The sequence below is a fragment of the Astatotilapia calliptera genome, chromosome 20, assembly GCF_964374335.1.
Source record: "Astatotilapia calliptera chromosome 20, fAstCal68.1, whole genome shotgun sequence".
In the NCBI taxonomy this organism is placed as follows: domain Eukaryota; kingdom Metazoa; phylum Chordata; class Actinopteri; order Cichliformes; family Cichlidae; genus Astatotilapia; species Astatotilapia calliptera.
Genome location: NC_137441.1, coordinates 36,231,130 through 36,251,213, shown reverse-complemented (window position 1 = coordinate 36,251,213; position 20,084 = coordinate 36,231,130). Strand labels below are relative to the sequence as shown.

Below are 20,084 nucleotides of genomic sequence, written 5' to 3'. Positions count from 1 at the left end.
TGCACCACCATGTGAACCCACAGCAACACTACAACTAAAGTGCTAACTGGTCGTCTTTTTTTGAAGACTAATTAGGTGTCATCGCTTTTTTTTTTTTTTTTAAATCACATCACATAGACACATCTACCAGACAATAGCTCACCTAATTTAACTGTTTTATTGTAAGTTATTGTGTAAAGTTCATATGTAAATTGAATAAAAATGAATGAAAATGCTGAAAAATCTAGAAGTGCACTGGTGCTGATTTTAATAGCAAAGGTTAAGTGCAGAGCTGTAGTAGCTACAGAGGGACAAAGCTGCTGAGCCATACCATGAAGTTATAGGAATGAGTTGATGAAGGTACGTTAAGAAGAGAAGTGACAATCAGTGAGCAGCAGTTTGGCTTCATGCTAACAGAAAACACCACAGATGCAATGTGTGGAGTTGCAGTGTGTCTTTAAAGATCTATGGAAAACAGAGGATGGTGCCAAGAGAGTAGCTGTGGTTCTGTATGTGAGGGTGGTGCAGGACAAGTATGAGGACAGTGAGACAGTAGTGATACGTGCAGTGGGAATGATAAATGGCTTTGAGGTGGGGGTTGTCCTGATTCAGTTTTGATGTGCTGAGAATAAACAACCAATACATAACAACAGGCAATGTTCTCTGCAACTCTGCACAAAGCTTCCTGCTCTGCATAGTTTCAGTCTGGGTAAAGAACCTAATGACCTCTGGCACAGTTTATAACTGAAAGGTGGCCTCGTTATTAAATGCATAAGACAAAATACACAGCAAATAAAACATAAAATATATTTTCCTAACAGGGTGGTATTACATGAACGATCAGTGCCTCTTCTTGTTTGTAATGGTGATGGATGGGTTGACTCCTGAGGTCAGGCAAGTCTCAATAAACTGATGTTTGCTGACAACATTGTGAGCTATACTGAGAACAGGAGGGGGAGGGAGAAGAGCCTGGAGAAGTGGAGCAATGATTTGGAGAGAAGAGGAATGAAACAAGACCACATACACTGTCACAGTGAAGACGCAAGGTGTAGAGATCAAGAATGGATGAGTTTAAATACCTGGGGTCAACTATTCAAAGCACTGGAGAATGCACAAGGGAGTGAAGAAGAGAGTGCAGGCAGGATGGAGACTAGTGTCAGGCTTGATATGTAACAAAAGGATGGCAACAAGAGTGAAAGGGAAGATTCACATGATGGTAGTAAGATCTGCTGTGATGCATGGTGCGGAGAGAGTGACACTAACAAAGACAGGAGGTGAAGCTGAAGGTGGCAGAGTGGAAGATACTAAGACTTATTTGGTGTGAGCAGGGTGGGCAGGGTTAGAAATATATCAGAGAGAGTCAGGTTGAGCTGTGTGGAGATGAAGTTAGAAAGCCAAGGCTGATTGTGACATGCGCAGAGGAGGGATAGTGGATATAATAAACATGGTGAATATGGAGCTGACAGGCAGGAGAAAAAAAGAAGAAGACGGAGAAAAGACTTGATGTAGTAAAGGTCTAATAGTAGAGGCCTGTTCTGTTACATGAGACAGAGACATCTGCTGTAAAGGTAGCAGTCAGAAGAAGAATAAGTAGAAGCAGAACACTTTAAGCTCTGCATTTGAATTCATATGAAATATTTTTTAATTCCTAATCTCGTGCATTTTGGGGTTTGCGGTTTCTATTTAATTTGTTGTATTTTTTACATTTTTTTTTATTATATTTGTATATATAATAGGGAAGCACCACACAGGGGAATGTGAAAATCGTATAACATAGAACATATTTTTTTACACTCTTAGAAATATAAGGCGCAGAAAAGGCGACTGATTGAAACCCTCAGTTAAAGTTATCAGGCCCTATTCCATTTTCTAAAACATGCCGACTTGTTTGATAAGACTTGAGTTTGTTTCTTTTTTTGGGGGTAAGGGTATTTATAAAAAAGGGTTTACATATTTATCTAATACGTAAAATACTCCCAGTTTGAGGTTATGAGGATGCACAAATCCTTTGGAGGTTGTTTTAGCAGGAATCAAATGTGATACAACAAAGATTTGGTGCTACTTGCTCTGGTGACCCCATGTGAAGGAAGCAGCTGAAAGTAGCTTTTCTTTGGATTCTTTTTATGAACTGCAAACCAGTTGGTTATGGTAATGTACCATAGGGCACATATGGACCCAGCACCATCGGGCTTAGGTGGGCAGCCCACTATAGGCCCCATTACTGGATATGTGGGGCACATCTGGCCCTGTGCTGTTAGGTGGGGCCCAAATAGTGCCCGAAACCTACAGTGTTGGCATATTGTTAGTTTACTGCAGGCCTACATGAGCCCCCATTGTGGCCCCCTCTCTGCTTTGCTTAGTGTGGGCAGTCCACAGTCAACCCACATCATGGGCAACCCCACTGGGCACATCTGGGCCCTACATTTCCCAACAGGACTGTGTAAAGTGTGAGTCTGCAAACCTCTGCTCTTGCCCAACACATGCCCCAAGGGGACAGGTTCTGATTGAGAACCCATCAGTTGTTTGAACTTTTCTTTGTGGCTTAATAAAACTCTTATTCCTTGTCTCATGAACCACCTCAAAGCCAAGACAAAACAAAAGGAAGGTTTTAAGACAAGTTGTCAAGCTGACCCTGTTGTTATATTCTGTGTCCATGTAATCTTTCAAATATGCCACATGTCCATGCACAAGGACATTGCTTCTGATAAGCAATGTTTTGGCTGTATCGTGTGACCATGGAAGATGGAAAACTTGTCTCTATAAAGACAAGGTCACAAAGCATGCAGATTCCTGTCATACAGTTTGCATTGTTGTTTGACCCTTTTGCAGAGATTACTGAAACTCATAAAGACAACCCGTTTGTGTGAACCTCAGTTTCTATCAGATTTTGCCAACAGAAGCTCACACATCCCAAGAAGCTTTGAAGAACATTTAATTAATTAATTAATTAAAACTAAAAAAAGAAACTCAAAACTAAACAAACAACGCGCTGCCTGCTGGAGAGATTAGAGAGAAAATGTTAGCTTCCAAGTCTTTTTAAACAGTTAGCTGAATGCCAACAGGTGTGAGCTCTCTCTGCGCCTCACACACCTGCCTGCCTCCTACACAACACCAGAGAGGGGAAAGAGCGCACAGAGTCAGTAGGGTTGTGTATTCTGTTTTATCTTGTTTTATCTTTATCTTGTCCAAGGTTTCATTTTCAAGGTTTCCCCTTTTAATTTCATTTGCAGTCGATTAAAGTTTCCACTGGTGTGTAAAGGCTGCACTTTGGCCTTTAAGGGGCTCTATCTCTTTCTTTGTGTCCTCTTTTTGTTTTTCAAGAAGTCTCTCTTTGCCCTATTACCAGAAGTAGAAGAGTCACAGGGCTGTTGGTACTCGCTTTGTACCTGGTTCAGTTTTTTCAAACACTCAAACGCATTATGTAATGTAAAAAAGGGTTTACCTTTTATTTTTCAGAGTAATGATTAATAATGATTATTAATTGGCTGAGCTAACAGGTGTTAATGCTCAATGAACACTTAAAAACACTATTTATCAAGCTAAATAGGCATAAACAATCAAATCAATATAGAACAGTCCTCTTAACACAGGAAGTGGCTTGATGAGAGTTTTTATTCCACACAACTGTGTACTGAATCACACAACTTGTTTCCTTCTTTTTTGCAGATAAGTATCTCTGTGTGAAGTGTATGTAGTGTAAAATTAAGCTATGTCAAAAAATGAGGAAGAGTCTAAGTATCCTGTTTTTTCTGTAAGATAAATGGTTTCTGCTGACAACAGAGATTGAGGAATACAACCAGAATGTGGTTCTTTGTTTAGACTCGTGAAAAGCAACACTGAACATCTTGTTCTGTGTGTGATGTGACTCATACAGACTGTGGTGTCAAAGCTAAAAAATCATGGTTTCTCTGGCTGAAACCTTGACGACTTAGGGCCTTACTTAAAAAAAAGTCATGCATGTATAATTTAAAAAGTCTTAACTGAACGTACTATAAACAATACTCGACGCATGCTCAGCATTTCAACTCAGTTTGTCAGACTCAGAGTGAACTCTTACTCAGGCAGAGGAGCCCTGTTTTAGCACTGACATGCATTCAGACACCTCATTAACGGCATCAAACTGCTTATTTGTGTTTTCATCGAAAGACATAACAACACGTTTATTTTGTCGTTTTTATTTGTCTCTCATCTCCTGGGACCGCTTCTTCCGCACTTATATGTGTTCTACAACGTGCACGAGCGCGCAGGGGAGGCAGGGGAGGGGCCGGTTGCGTTAGGAGACTTGATTGGACAATCCCGTTTCAGAACAGAAAATAACCCAATGGGCTGCTGTCAGTGTTGTCAGTGTTTGTAGGGCCGGTGCGCAGCCACAAGTGGGTCGGGCCACAGGGCAAATGCCCGATATGTCAGATTACAGGTCGAGGCCTGTTTGCGAGCATGTTCGTCGCTGTTATTGAATTTCCATGGCTTTGATAAACAGGCGGCTTGTTATTACCACCTAATGGCAATGTTTTGCATATCATTTTAAGCGAATATATATCTGTCTTCCTTTCTGTCCTTGATCCTACTTTAGGAGTGGGATGATGGGCCAGAGTATAAGTCGTGTTTTAAGTCATAAAGCTCAATGCATGCTACAGCCATACCATTCATTATGTTTCTTTTTCTATTTTTGAGTCAATAATAAAACAAAAACAAATTAAGACAAATTTAATTATGGGCGTTGTGTTGACCCATTTTGATTCAAGGAAAGAAGTTCAAGGAAGGTAACTCAGCTTGTCTCGTGCCATTGCAACCAGTACGTGGTTTCAACAGATATTAGAGCGAGATAACAGTCACGCAATTAATAGTGACGTGGCAGAGACTGCCTCGTCCTATGGCATCGCTTTATTGCGCTGTTATGTTTTGTTTGCAGATGCTCTCAGATGATTTTGCATCTCAGCGCGTTAAGTTTCATTTCTCCGGCCTGACTGACTCTCTGGGTGTGCCTGCTTTTAATCTCCGAGCATGACTGTTTCAGTACGCAGCAGATAGCATAGAGGTGCTCCGCCCATGCGGGCGGTCAAGGAATGGAAAGCTAAAGCCCAGTCTTAGGGTATTGCTTTATGAAATAAACACAAGCTGTGCGTTGATGCGTTACATCCGCATTTAGACGATCGGCACGGACGATTTAGGATATACTCTGATAATATCAACTATTGATCATGGTTAATGTGAAGTTATCTATCCGCTGCCAAATTGGACTCGAGTTCTTCGAGTTTTTGAAGGAGACTAATCGAGTATCCATCACAGACAGGATTCAGCTGAGAGACATTTACAACAATGAGTTCCGGATGAGGTGGGTTCTTGATCACTGTTATTTATAAAAATATCCATAACCAAAAACTGCAGTAAAAGTTGAAGTACTGAATCGACTTCTTGAAGTAAAAGCCAAAAAGTGCAGGCTCTGAAATGTACTCAAAGTGAGAACGTAAAAAAGTAGGTCCTTGAGGGAATTCTACCACCAATTTTTGTGCAACTGAACCTTGTGCCAAATTAATATAAGACTGAAATCAGTCTGTTATGTAGGATACCAGCAAAACAAACAAATTTATATATATAAATTTTTCTTCTGATGTCTACATTGTGGAGGGTGACTTTGCCTTGAGTACAATCAGAGGTTAAAGTGGAATTCGGCTGGTATGGAAGCCCTAAGATCAGTTGTTGTCGTTTAGTGGGGAAAAGAATGATAACTCACAATTTTATGATCGGCTAACCTGCTGCTCTTTGTGGATTTACAGAAATGAATTGAACAAGATGTCAGCAGATGTTTCACAACCTATCTCGGCTTTTTTCCATTTCCTAAACAAACAGCATTGGTATAAATTTTACAGGTCATACACAGATGTGATTGAAAATGACGACATTAATCTTTAAATCTGTATCAGAAATCACTGTGCAGTCCTTCCCTTTACACATAACCCCTCTTTTTCCTTTTGTCTCCTGTCTGTCTTACAATTTTCTCCATCTCTGACTAAAGTTAGAATTCTCTCCCTGAAAAAGCAGCAGTACAGCAGCTGGACCTTTCGTTAGCAACACTGTGCGGCAGACTGCGCACAGTTTGTGTTCTTGCTGATGTTTGTTGAGTTAATAGAAATGTTGCATTTGATATTTTCTGCCACTTGAAAAGTGAACTTACTTTGTTACCAATGATATTCTTTGTAAACACTTCAGGAATCCAGAGGCCAAAGATCCAAACTTTGGGTCAGTCCTGTATGCCCTGAAAGTGTCCAACAAAATAACAAGACGAAGAGACACTATTCGTTTCAACTCCAAGGTATGCACTACTCCTCTTTCATTATCTGTTATACCAGAATCTCTAACGGTACATGTGTTTCTTAACAATTACTGATTTCAATGATTGATTGATTGATTGATTTTTTTACCATAAAACTTACATTTTCACATTTTATTTAAGCACATCACTCAGTCTTGTAGTTGAGATAACAAGGCATGTCTGATATTTTTTTAGAATCTCTCAGTGATACAACTTCAAGTGAAACATTTAAATTTAAAATCAGTTAATCATACAGGTAAATAATGTTTATCTGATGAAACAAAAACAAAAACAAAATACTGGCGGCTGATTATAGCCCAATGAAATGAATCTTAGCCTTTAGTCATTGTTGGGTAAAGTCCAGATGGCAGCTCGTGGATTGAGGTAGGTGCGGTGCTGGTGTTGAGTTGGTGATCACGTGCCACACTGATGTTCCCTTAGAGTCAGTGCTACAGTGTCAATGGAAAATTGTATTTAGTAGTCAGTATAATCTTTTAGTGATATAAGTTTGCTTATGGTAGGATGCTGTTTGTAGTTATTTGGTAGTGACAGGATGTGTGATTTTTAGCAGGCTTGGTTCACCCCCACATCCTGGGAGCGTGGGAGAGGTCGTACCTTGTTTTATTGTTTTAACGTAGCTATGTCTGTTTTAGTCTAAGTGCTTTAACTGCTGGACTTCCTCACCGTGCCATCTAGGGTGGGGGAGACTACCCTCTTTATGACCAAGGATGTACCTTTTGTGCTTTCATGTTATATGACCCTTTGATCAACACACACACACACACACACACACACACACACACACACACACACACACACACACACACACTGGAGTCTCTTAGATTGGAGGCTACCCTTGCTAGCAAGAAGTTCTGTGTGTTTCTCTTCTCTGAGTCTTTACTGAAGAAGTGTTTTAGAACATTTTCCCTAACATACAGTATAAAGAAGAACAGGGCTTTATTTGGAATATCTATTCCATAATTGTGTTTACATCAAGCGTCAGGATACAGCTAATCCGCTGACATTATGCAAATGTTTTTACAGTGACTGTGAGGCATATATACCACTTAGGTATCAGCAAAGACTTCATTGTTAGCTGTTACTTCCTGTTTCTCCAGTGCACAATAGTGAACATATTTTTATTTGGTTTTCAAGGTTTTATGTTTTCAACATTTGACAATAAAATGAATAAATGAAACAATTTTTTCCAAATTGTGATGTTTTTACAGACATAATACAGGTCATTGATAGTAGTCGTAGTTTCTCTGACAGTGTTTATCATTTTGGTAATTTCCTTCTGTGACTTTTCCAGAATAACTTTTGTATTTTAATATAACCGTACCAATAAAACAGTTATCTGCCCTTCCATTTTCATACCTGAGAATGCCACAGAGTTAAATCTGGGCTATGCAGGCTTATTTTTTTTTAATGTAAAAAGGCAAACTTCTTGGTTATCACAGAGGAGGTCAAAGAGTAAAGCTATTCTCAACCTGTTATATGTTGATATAAATGAGTGTTCATATCTTATCTCATATCCCTCCCCGTTGCTTGGCTCTTGCTTGCTCACAAGGGGTCGTCTGATTGTTGGGGTTTTCTGTGTATTATTGTGTCTGTCCGTCCGTCCATCCGTTCAGCATTTTGAGCACTTTTTAGCTGTTTTCGTGCCTTTGGAAGGATTTTATCAGCAGGATAGCACTAAAACCATCTAAGAGACCATCATGAACTTCACACACGTGTAACAGTTGAAATCAAAGTGATGATTTATTTGGAGGGAGTGTGCTTTGAGCCATGAGTACTTAATAAAGGTTATCCCAGCACAAAGGTATAGCTGCAATCTGTTCTTTTAGCAACATAAATGTTACATCAGAGAAATTTATTGAAATGGGCTTTTGAAATTGGTATTGTGAGTTTTAAATCATGATGTGCCATCTACTGTACACCTCATGTATTCTAACTTCAGTGTTAGAGGAGGTGCAAGTGGAAGCAAAGTTCATATTTACAGTAAACATTCTTACCCTAGTTTGCTATTGACAGAGGGCAACTGTTTCCTTGTTTTCAGCATGTTTGACCTCACCTCATAGTAAAAAGCCAAACAGGTTCTAAAAGACATTAAGGTATTATTATTGTCTAAAACAAAACTGGTTCAGCTTGCTCTTCTTCTTCTTTTTTTGTATTTGTTAATAGGAGGATCATTAATTGTGTTAGCAATGGTTAAAATAAAATAGCTTTTTTTTTTATAGGACAACATTTTATAGGACTTAATATTCTTAAACTGTCCACAGGAATCAGTTTAAAATTTTGAAGTCAAAGCGAGTTAAGGAATCAGAGTTCACGTAAGGACAGGATGCTGTCACTTCCTCAAAAATACATCCTGTTGTCTGAAGAAAATACTTCAGAGTTTCTTAAGACGACGCTCATTCTCTTTCTTGGTTGCAACTTTATAAGCTCAGATAAATAAAGCCAGAAACGTGACAGTGGTTTTTCTTTTTCTAAATCCTAAAATAAAACTGACATGAAGTGATGATCCACACAGGTCAAAGCTCTTTACGTGGACCAGTGGCAGTGGCAGAGAGACCGTAAACCGACGCCTGCCCAGAATGGAGCAGCCAGTCCGGGGATGGGACAGACAGGAGCCTCTGCAGATGAGGCAGAGACAGGAGTAAGATACCGGAGGAAAACGGCCAGTCTCCTGATGAACAAACTCAAGTCAGAGAGGTAACCTGGCACAATGCAACTCACAGTGTGAACATGCTTTTTATTTTTAAGGCAAACCATTAGGAATGTTTTTGTTTAATGAGTAAATGAAATGTGAAACATGGGAAAACACAACTCATGTGTGAAGGAAATTGCCGTCCCGGGTTTCCTCCGTGGCGTGAGCGATAAGCAGAGTTTTGTCCTTTCCTTATAAGACTCCTAATTATTCAAAGTAACACTCAGGTATGCCGTTCAGCTGGGTTAGTTACGATATCGGGAGCAGTTAGGAGAACAAAGTGATACAGAGACTGTTCAGATTGCTTTCCCAGAATCAACTCAAAGGTTTATTTGGTACACAGCAGTTTATATAGAGAAAAAAAGGTTCGTGTGTCAGCTTTCCCAGTTCAAACCGGTACAGACTAAATAAGGAAACGTCTTCCTGCCTTCTGAGCAAAGTATCCCTTGTGTGGTTTATCAGTTCAGCTATAATTTATGATCATCCCAGCAAAATACACTCCTAGACATAAAATACAGAGTTCTTTCATTAGTGAATTCTGAAACAAACCACCTAGCCTTTAACGAGCCTTTTCCAGGAGATAAAGAAAAAGGGAGGATGGGAGTAAGGAAGTGGTCTCGTCTCTGTGGTGTTTTCGACCTTGGGGTACCAGCTTGTGAGTCTTACACATTAATTCTTGGGTCACAGAGAAAGAGAAAAACAACTAGTAGATGGGCCTTATTGAGTAACAGTTTTCCTGTGTAAAACAATATCCTGTAAATGCTAACCGTGGTATCAAAATATCACAACAATGTGCTGTGGCAAACAGGCCAGGCATGTATGCAGAACATGGAGGTGCGAGTGTGGCTACTTCAGTCCATTAACCTCTGTCACTCACTCAGAGCATCCGCCTCTGCTGCCTGTATTACTTCTGCATGCAGCTAGAAAAGAAAGGCAAACGTGAAAGAAGTGGCCTGAACCCCTGCAGTAAAACAGTGAATCAATGCCTCTGATCTTCTCCCACCTACAGAACCCACTTCATATCTGACAAAAATGGGATCAGCATCACATCCGAACGTTCGTTTGAGAATGGAAAACTTCACTTACGTGTGGAAGAGACCTTTGAGGTATTTAAGCCATCAGATTGCAATGTTCCCCGATATATACATGTGCTTACAAACAAACAAAGAAAAAACTTTACAAAATGATGTGTTTTGCTAACAGAGTGAGATAACCCTGCATGTGAAGAACACTGGAACAGAAACTGTGTATTTCACCTACTACACACCTCTACACTGGCTCAAGTGCTTGTCGCTGGTTGACGAGCAGAAAGTGACCAAACAGAACCCCCTGACACTAAAACCAGGTGACGCGAGCATCACAGATAAGCTAGCTCGTTTGACTCACATTTGACTCACAGATTACAGGTTGAATTTGACCATTAATGCACTCAACATCCGGGTTTCAGGTGACAGCTATAAAATCCAGGCTGTCTTCCGCTTCAGCTTGGTTGGTTTCTATCCAGCTACACTCGCCTTTGAATTCAAACCAGACCTGCAGCCATCCTCTGCTGCATTTTACATTGTGCGCTTTATTGAGGCTGAGTGTGTAACTTCCTTGGGACTGGAGCTAGCACCTACAGCCCCCTACAAACCTCGCTCCATCCCCGCCTGGACTCCTGAGGTTGATTGCATGACTGTGGAAGGGGTGCCACCTGAAGGGTACTAAGCTTTATTTAGCTGTTAAACGTACTCTGTAAATGTACAAAAATACATTTTCTGTCTCTTTTATAATACTACACCTTTATTTGTCTCCTTAAGGCTGGCATTAATACATCTAAAATACGTGGTTAAGCTGAAAGAGTATCGAGTACCATCATACATCCGTAACCTCCTTACATCACTGAAGTACTCATCATTCAATGCTAAAAGGTAAGAAAGAGCCTTGAGATTGTGGTAAATGTTAAATGGTAGTTTGCCTCACTCATGTTTATTTTCCATTAGTTTTTTATGAGGTTAAAGTGTTTTAAAAATTGCAGTGTTATCAGTTTGTTGTCAGTGTCTTCTGATTTCACTAATCTGGTGACATCTTTTATGATATTTAACAATGATCTCTTTTGAGACAATAGGACAAAAACATAGATTAACTAGAGGGGCAGTGGAAGAACATACACCAAGGCAATGTTATTTCAATTCCATTCTGCACTAAAACTAATTTAGTCGTCTTCTTTTTTTTTGAACACCTTTCCACCAAAGCAGTTTTACACAACTTTTCTGTGTGTTATCGATCGTAAATGTATGTGAATGTCCTTCCCAGCTGGATGGGATGTTAGTTGGTCTTCCACATTGTGGGAAAGGAGCAGGTGCTTTTACCACTAGAAAGTGGGCATGATGTCTAGTTTCCCTGCATATCCAGTATTTCCAGTAGTGACAATCCTTCTAAAAGACACTGCTGTTTGCTATATGTGAGAAAGGGCGACTGTGGAAAACACGTCATCTCATTCTCCTGAGATTGTCCTAAATTTGTGTGTGATATGGCTCAATTTTTCATAAAATTCAAGCTTGGTAGTTTTTGTGTAATCTTGGTGACAAACAGCAATGATCAGCAATTAAGAAATTGATGTGATCTACTGAGATCCTCTAATCTCAACTCAGCTTCTGTGATATGATTTGCAGTATACAATGTCATCTGTTTTTCATGTGGTGTGTCTCAAAGAGCCATACTGGAGAGTCCCTTGAACTGGGAGAACTACACAGAGAGGTTCCAGGTGCTGCTGTATCTGGAGGAGCTTCAGATGGAGGTGGACATCAAGAGATACAACATCCCCAACACTGACAGAGGACATGCTACCATGACTAAAGACAAAACGAACAAGAAGCTTCTTGTTCTGGAGGTAAATGTATCAGATATGTCAGATATATGATTCTGATCACATTTAGTTGTTACCATTAGTTCAATTATAAAAATGTATAAGACCAACTAACAGCTCAGCCTCTCTTAGTGCTATATGTAATATGGTGAGAAAGAACAGTACAACACCTGAAAAATTAAAGAAATAAGCAAGTTGTTAGTGAGCATATAACTGAAGGTTTCATTCATTTCATGAAGAGTTATAAAAATTAACACGGAAAAATACCCCTCAGTTATGAAGGTCATTCATTTAAACCCATATCAAACTCATACAAAACATACTACATACCTAAATATGGTCATTCTTCACTGACCCATTCATATGTTAAGCTTGTTTTTCATGTCGGTTCCTAAAAATGACAAGGACCTCTACACAACCTTGACTGCTTGTGGCAGCTTGTGGGACACATTCAGCTCATGTTTGTGTCATCACGGTTATCCTTGTGACAGATAGCTCTTGTCCCTTTTCCCAGGTGCCTGGTGTGGCTGAGAACCGTCCCTCTGTGCTCCGAGGAGATAAGCTGCTGGTGTATCCTGTTGGAGAACCAGGGGTCAAGTACTGTGGCTACGTCCACAGTGTGCACCTGGACAGTGTTAAACTGGGTTTCAGCTCCCAGTAAGATGATGACTGTTTAGCATTATAAAAGTACAAATCAAGGGAGATTAATACATTTCTAGTAAAGTGATATTTGTGGCATCTTAGGTTTTGTGAATTTCTTTACAGGTTGGTCAGCCGCTTTGTAGAAGGTATGAAGTTCAGTGTTGAGTTCACTATAACCCGCCTGACTCTGCGTCTCCAGCACAGAGCGGCAGAACTGGCTTCTTCATATAGACTGGAAAGCGTGTTGTTTCCTGCTGAACCCAACATGTCCTTTCAGCCAAAGGACCTTCCCAATCTCAGGTTAGAAACTCTAGTGGACTGATCATATACTTTTTTTAATACACAGTGCATGTGTTATCCTTTTTCTCTACATGTAAATAAATAATGGATGATCATCAGTGCTGCACTACTCAGCCGAGGCTGAAATTTTGGTTCTCTGTATACACTTAAAATGTATAAATCATCCTGAAATGACAGGAGTGATTCAGGCATGTGATTCAGCTCTAAAATTATTCCTTTTTTTCCATTTATTTTTCCATCAACAGGCTGTTTGATAGGCAGCTGGAGAAAAATCCAGAGCAATATCAGGCAGTACAACACATTGTAGCTGGCTCATCCAAACCTGCCCCCTACCTGATTTTTGGTCCACCTGGAACTGGTACTGGGTCCCAAAGATTGCTACCCTCTGCTTTTGAGCTGCTATAGAAGGAACTTATCATAAGTCTGAAAATGCAACTCAGCTGATGCCGTTTTTATGTTTCCTGTTCTATTCAGGAAAAACAGTGACTGTGGTGGAGGCCATCAAGCAGATAGAGAAGACACAAGCTAACTGCTACATTCTGGCATGCACTCCAACCAACAGTGCTGCTGATCTGCTTTGCAAGAGGATTCTGGAGCATGTGGACAAGCGTAAAGTATATCGCATGTATGCCAGCAGCTGGGACCCAAAACTTGTTCCTGATGAACTAATGGTCAGTGCTGGGAGTTCATTTAATGAAAATGATTTGTTTTTCTTTTTTAATGGAGATGCAGTTTATCAAGAAACTAACTCTGCATTACCTTTCATTCACCTGTGATATTAGAGCAAACTTTCATTCAGTAGTTTACATTTAAGTATCTACTATATGTGAAATGCACTTCATGACTGTAATGTTCATGCATGACACACTGAATGAGGACTCACTCACTCATTTCTTAACCACAGTGTTGTTGTGCGTTCTAGTGCTTGATGCTATTGTATTAAGTCTCACTGAGGTTTATGATACGATGGCACTTTACAGGAATGCTCTAACCTGGTTGGGGAGTGTTACATTTTCCCTGCTAAAGAAGAGCTGATGACGTATAAGATCATGGTCACCACCCTGTTTACTGCCGGAAGGTAGTGAATGACTCACACTGCAGTCATATCTGCATGACACTGTCTATAACATTAACACAACATTAAACATGACAGATGAACGTGGCAAATATGACTTTGTGCCATGTAAAGATTTGTTGATCTGTGCAGATTCGTCTCAGGTGACATTCCAGCAGAACATTTCACTCATGTGTTTATTGATGAGGCTGGACATGCTGTGGAGACTGAGTGTATAATACCATTGGCAGGTATAAACAACAAAGAGTTTTCCTTTCTAGAGCTGTACTAAATTTGATTTATATGATGATTGATTTTTGTTATTTTGTGGGACCAAAGGGTTGCTTGATGCAACGGCTGGTCAGGTTGTTCTGGCTGGAGACCCCAAGCAGCTTGGCCCCATTCTTAGATCTCCTTATGCTCTGAAATACGGCATGGGTAAGTACAGACGTAAGAACACTTATGTTGCCTTGCGCACAAATCTACTGTAATACAGAGAAATAAGGCTACATAGTATTTTTCCTCCTCCCACAGTCCAAGGACGTGCGTGTTTTTGGGGATTCTGAATTGGCCACAAGGTGCTGAGAAAGAGTATTCCAGATGTGACATTTGTTTTGAGTGTGTTGATGGAGAAGTACAGAAAAGGTCAGAAGATGTTGCACTGTGTCTTTGTGGATCTAAAGAAAGCAGATGATAGAGTGCCAACAAAGGAGCTGTGGTACTGCATGAAGAAGTCAAGAGTGGCAGAGAAATATGTGAGAGTGGTGCATGAGGACAGCGAGACAGTGGTGAGGTGTGGAGTAAAGGGTGTGGGATTACATCAAGGATTGGCTCTGATCTCCTTCTTGCTTGCTGAGCTTGACATATTAAAATTTTCTTTGAGAGTGACCAGAATAAACGGGATTAGAAATGAGTACATCAGAGGGACAGCTTAGGTTGAGCAGAGATGGTTTGGACATGTGCAGAGGAGGGAAAGTAGATATGCTGGACACAAGATGTTGAATGTGGACTGAACGGGCAAAAAGAAAAGAGGAAGGCCACAAAGAAGATTCATGGATGTAGTGAGATGGAGGCAGATGAGCTACTGTGGCGACCCCTGGATAGCCTTTCAGCCCCCCCCCCCATGGCCCTGGCTTGGACAAGTGGTTAAAAAAAAAAAAGATGAATGAATGGATGGATACTGCCCGGAACTGTTTCCCTGTGTGTAGCAAACTGACATTTGGTTTTAAAAACTCTGTGCTGTCTACAGGAGTGTCCCTCTTGGAGCGGCTGATGAATAACTTCTCTGTGTACCAGAAGAACGCTGATGGTGTGTTCAGCAAACGTTTTGTTACCAAGCTGCTGCGTAACTACAGGTGTGCTAGAAGAGAGTCTAAGGATGCTCGGTGACAAAAACTTGATTTGCTTGATTTGCAACAATGTGCATTTTTCTTTCAGGTCTCATCCTGCCATTCTCAAAATTCCCAATGAGCTTTTCTATGACGGGGAGCTGCAGGCTTGTGCAGATGAGTACGCACGAAACTTCTACTGCAACTGGGAAGAGCTACCAAAAAAGGTAGTGATTCTTCTTTTAACAAGTGTGCACTGTGCAGTGTATGTACAATTCACTAGCTGGGACCACATCCTCTGTAATGATGGGCGATGAGGGATGAGGAAGTGTGAACTGGTGCTGCGGTTTGGGGAAGGCCTCGAAGGGGACTGGCGACCAGTGATGGGAATAACGGCGTTACTTTTTTCAGTAACAAGTAATCTAACTAATTACTATTCCTATCCGGTTGTTCAGTGATGACGCGACGAATCCTACTTCCGGGTCTAAAGTAGTCTGCGTTTAATGTGGCTTTTGTGTTGTTAACATGTTTAATGTTTTGTATTTTCTTTTATTTAATCTCAAAAAGCTCCTAAAACAGTCAGTGATCACTGTTGACCTCCCTCGGCTTTTATTACCGCTAATCATTTATTTAAGCTCAGTTTTTAAAACCTTAGGATGTAGCTACAGCCCAGCCCATGCAGCAGTATATGAATGACTAACCTTGTATTGTGGATGGATTATCTCAGTTGTTCTCCTGGCTGAAGTTTGGTCCTTTTACAGCATCCTGCCATGCGATTACATTTGTTCCTGACCACCGAGAACACTCACGTTAACTTTTATCGAGTGGAAAAAAAGTTAGCTTGTTTATATTATGCTAACATAGCTGTGTCGCTAGCGGTCACGTAGCACATCATTATATACCAGCTAGCCAAACTTCAGTAACCCTACAAACGTCACTGCTGTTTAGTTTTCTGTCTTCATTTATGCTGGAAGTAATAGCAGAGCTGTACGTTTTAATTTGTTTCCAAAACCCCGCAGTCAGGACATGCTATATTGTATTTAGATAGAAGCTAGCGAGCTAACTCCCTGCTAACTTCTAACTCCGTTAAATGTCATAAATTCCGTTTTCACGGATGCCTGGATGTTAAACTCAATTGTTACACCTGGTAGAGCAGAACGCTGATCATTTTATTAAAGATGAAAGACTTTAGACAGTTTTTCAACTCTCAGTAATGCCACAGTGATCGTTTGATATATGGACCTACAGCGGAGTTTAGGCCCAGACACGGCTAGTGACGTCAGACTGAACAACCGGATTGTTACAATGCCGTTACAGTTACTAACAAGGAAACGCGGTCCGTTACTATTTTTCAACAAACAGACGGTTGAAGCTGTATTCAGCTGTAAGTAATCTGGACGCTGCAGCTTTAAGCAGCTGCGCGCTCCCGCGGACGATAATCACAACACCTGAGTGCTGCTGTTTGACTGAGCAAGAATAAAGTAGTCATGGTAAGCCAATCACATGACCACTTAAAGACAAAGCAACAAGGTGACATATACCAGTTTTTAAATTGTGTTGATAGGCCACTTAAAACCAGAGTCATGATAAACAAGATATATGCCTGTTTATTCCTCAATAGTGTCGTCACGTAAGGACAGCGCTAGCAAGCACTCTCTTCTTATGCCCCTCCCTAACAGGGGAAGTTTTAGGAGTAGAAAAAGAGAGCGAGCGAGTTTTGAGACGTGAGAGATTTGTGACGTTTAGCGTGTTTGGAGTGTGTAGTTAATGTGCTGTCTTGTGTAGTTAGTGTGTTGTGGATAGTTTTGTGTTGTGTGTCAGAACAATGAGGCGACTGCTGTCTCCAGGTAGAAACAGCAGTGATACACCTGCTGCTGTCAGAGCTGCAGGTATCAGGCTGTGATGTTTCCTTTATAGTGGACAGAAATGATGTTTTTGCAGTGGCACAAATAATTTGTGGCATCTTATTGAAGAACAGCTGATTGTTCTGTAAATAGTTTGAAATGGTTATTTAAAAAAAATCAAGGTAAAAGGTAAATGGATGCAAATAACTTTGTTGTTTGCAAAACTTGTGCATAGGATTTTAAAATTGACATTTATATTTGCATTTAACATTATGAAATATGATTCATTAAACATGTTTGTGGTTGTTACAGTAAAAAATATCACCTTTTCTCCTCGGATTTAGTTTTTTTTGTCTGATTTTAGATCAATTGTGTTAATACAGTCTGTAAAAAATGAAAACATGACTGTAGATTCAGACACGTGAGGTTGTGCTGAAAAGGATGAGACCAAACAAGTAAATAGTTTTTAAAGGTGAGATGTGGAGGAAACATCAAAAGTAGTTAAAAATGGACAATTATACCCTGGACCCCAGAGGGTTAAACATTTTTTTTTAAAGTAACGCAATAGTTACTTTTCAAGTAATTAATTACTTTTAGAATATTGTAACTCAGTTACTTTTTTTGAAGAAGTAACTAGTAACTATAATTAATTACTTTTTCAAAGTAACTTGCCCCGGGCCGGGCAGATCCCCAGGTACTAACGAGAAATGAATGAAAGGAAAAGAGGAGAAGAGAGGGAAAATGGGGGGGGGGGCATGAAAATGAGAACAGCAGGTATTGGTGAAGGGGGGCTTTTATAGCCTGAGGCCGGAGGGGGCGTGAAGGAGGAGTGGTCCCGCTCCTGAAATTCAGATGATATCTCCACATAATTCATTTACACATCCAGTCTTCTTCTACTGCTTTTGGAAATCAAAGCAACAAAAGCTTTGCTGCAACTACTCAGAGCAGTGAGGTAGTTAAAAGTTTCACCAATTCAAAATTTATGTCTTTCAGAACTTCCCAGTGATCTTCCATGGGGTGACTGGCATTGACAAACGTGAGGCCAGCAGTCCTTCTTTCTTCAATGTAGCTGAAGTGGAGGTGCTGATGGACTATGTGCGGAAACTGCTGCAGGCACAAGGCAAGAAGGGCGTGGCAAAGATTGCACCCCGAGACATAGGCATCATCGCCCCCTACAGGAAGCAGGTGTGATTAAATTTTTTTTATGTAGTGGTTACAAACCTTTGCTATAACTACAAATGAACACACGTGGATAAGATGCAGATTTAAAGGTGTGGTTAGTGGTTATGTTTTTCTTTGTGTCACACAGGTGCAGAAAATCCGCAAGGCACTGGAAAAAATTGGTCTGGAAAAAGAATTTCAATTTATGAGTATGGAAAACCTTAAGGTAACTAAATGTTGGAGAGTAAAAGACTTCAAAACACAGAGTAGCAAGTGTGTCAGAAATGCATATTTGTGTGTGTGTGTCAGGTTGGTTCAGTGGAGGAGTTCCAGGGCCAGGAGAGAAGAGTGATTTTGGTGTCTACAGTTCGAAGCAGCCCCAATTACACAGAGATGGACAAAAAGTTCAACCTGGGCTTTGTCAAAAACGAGAAGGTAAATAACGCAATCCCATACACAGACACACAAAATGAAGAGCCTGCATTTACAGATTATTGTGACACGTTCTTTTGTTGTCCAGAGATTTAATGTGGCTGTGACTCGAGCTAAAGCCCTGCTGATTGTGGTGGGAAACCCCAGAATTTTGGAAACAGATTCCACCTGGGCCCGGCACGTGACACACTCCTACTTCCGCTTTCAGCAAACGTTAAATTTTAAACTCAGCTTTAAATTTGAACGAGTGATCTGTGCTGACTTTCTTGTTCACTCTTTCTCTGTTCGCCTGCAGCTTCATCCAGTACTGCAGAGATGAAGGAGGTTACACTGGATTCACTCGGGCAGAGGAAGATGTAGATGTGTTTGCTCGACTTCAAGCACTTTACATCTCAATTGAGCCCACAGGTAGCAAACAAAGGCTAATTACAATAATTGTGCCACTGAGTAAAAACATATGAAACTGAGGGTAATTCTTTCATAAAAACCTTCCTCATATGAACATGTTAAAATTCTCCACCTTGAATTTTGCTTTTCACACCAGTTGAGACTGCAGAGAGTGTCATTCAGCAGCAGCTGGACCCTGAGTGGAGGAATGACATGTGAGCCAAAGGAGAGCCCCAAAAGCTGTTCAGAGGAATTCATTTCAGCACCATCAAACTGTCCTAAATGAACACTTTGCTATATCAAATGTCCAAAACAAGAGAGAATAACCAAAGTATATTTTACTAGATAATCTTGACCAAAGACAATGATAGACATAACTGTTTTGTGTTTAAAGCAACTATGTTGTCTCAGGGAACTGCACCACTAACACCAGCAACTTCTCACAATTACATGGTGACAATAAATCTTGAGACTGAAAAGTTCCTCAAGCAGCTCAGAAGTGCACTTTTCCAGCACTAGGAGAACAGATGAAGCAGTCTGTGCATAGGACCGAGTGTGCTTTACAAACGTGCACTTTATATGCAAGGATTCTTCTGTGTCATCTGATCATCAATAGAATCCAAAAGGAGCAGTTAGGGACCACGCCTGACTTTGCGAAGGAGCAAATTACTTGAATTTACAGTTTTAAATCAATCTGTGCTTAAGTATTAACTGGTTGTTAAATAACTGAAATGTACATGTCATAGTGTACATAGTGTTGCCTGCCCATGTATGAGACTTTCAATGTATTTCTTAATTACAGTTACCAAACAGCAATTTTATTCATTTTCTTATCAATGGAGTAATTGTAAGGTTCATTTTAAATCAAATTATTTAAATAAATCTAAGATGACAACACACGAGGTCACTTTAATGTTCAAACCTACCAATTTTGTTTTGTTGTTTTTTTACTTGTAAGTCTGAGGTCTCTTTAATTCTCATTTTAAATATTATACCAAGGGGATGCCAAAAGAAAGTTAAATGCTGATTTACTTATAGAATAGAAGTCAGTTGTAATAAATAAGAGTAAACCGTTATTGAGATGTA

The 20,084-nt window shown here is 40.2% G+C and overlaps 1 protein-coding gene across 1 annotated transcript; it reads left to right on the top strand.

The window, feature by feature from the left end:
- The first annotated feature begins 4,899 nt into the window (after positions 1-4,899).
- On the top strand, positions 4,900-19,923 carry LOC113012924 (putative helicase mov-10-B.2). Its single transcript, XM_026153377.2, has 23 exons — positions 4,900-5,314; positions 6,190-6,292; positions 8,826-9,007; positions 10,012-10,108; positions 10,206-10,347; positions 10,450-10,702; positions 10,802-10,912; positions 11,697-11,874; positions 12,365-12,507; positions 12,616-12,792; positions 13,038-13,150; positions 13,267-13,463; positions 13,773-13,870; positions 14,000-14,097; positions 14,186-14,284; positions 15,096-15,201; positions 15,284-15,401; positions 18,012-18,203; positions 18,328-18,405; positions 18,489-18,614; positions 18,700-18,788; positions 18,907-19,019; positions 19,156-19,923. The coding sequence occupies exons 1-23, from the start codon at positions 5,181-5,183 to the stop codon at positions 19,215-19,217; spliced, it is 3,009 nt and encodes a 1,002-aa protein (XP_026009162.1). The 5' UTR covers positions 4,900-5,180; the 3' UTR covers positions 19,218-19,923.
- Positions 19,924-20,084: the final 161 nt, after the last annotated feature.

Coding starts and splice junctions, on each gene's coding strand:
- LOC113012924 (XM_026153377.2), top strand. CDS start 5,181: ATGGTTAATGTGAAGTTATCTATCCGCTGCCAAATTGGACTCGAGTTC. Junction 10,348..10,449: donor CCCCCTGACACTAAAACCAG/GTGACGCGAGCA, acceptor TCCGGGTTTCAG/GTGACAGCTATAAAATCCAG. Junction 13,871..13,999: donor ACCCTGTTTACTGCCGGAAG/GTAGTGAATGAC, acceptor TGATCTGTGCAG/ATTCGTCTCAGGTGACATTC.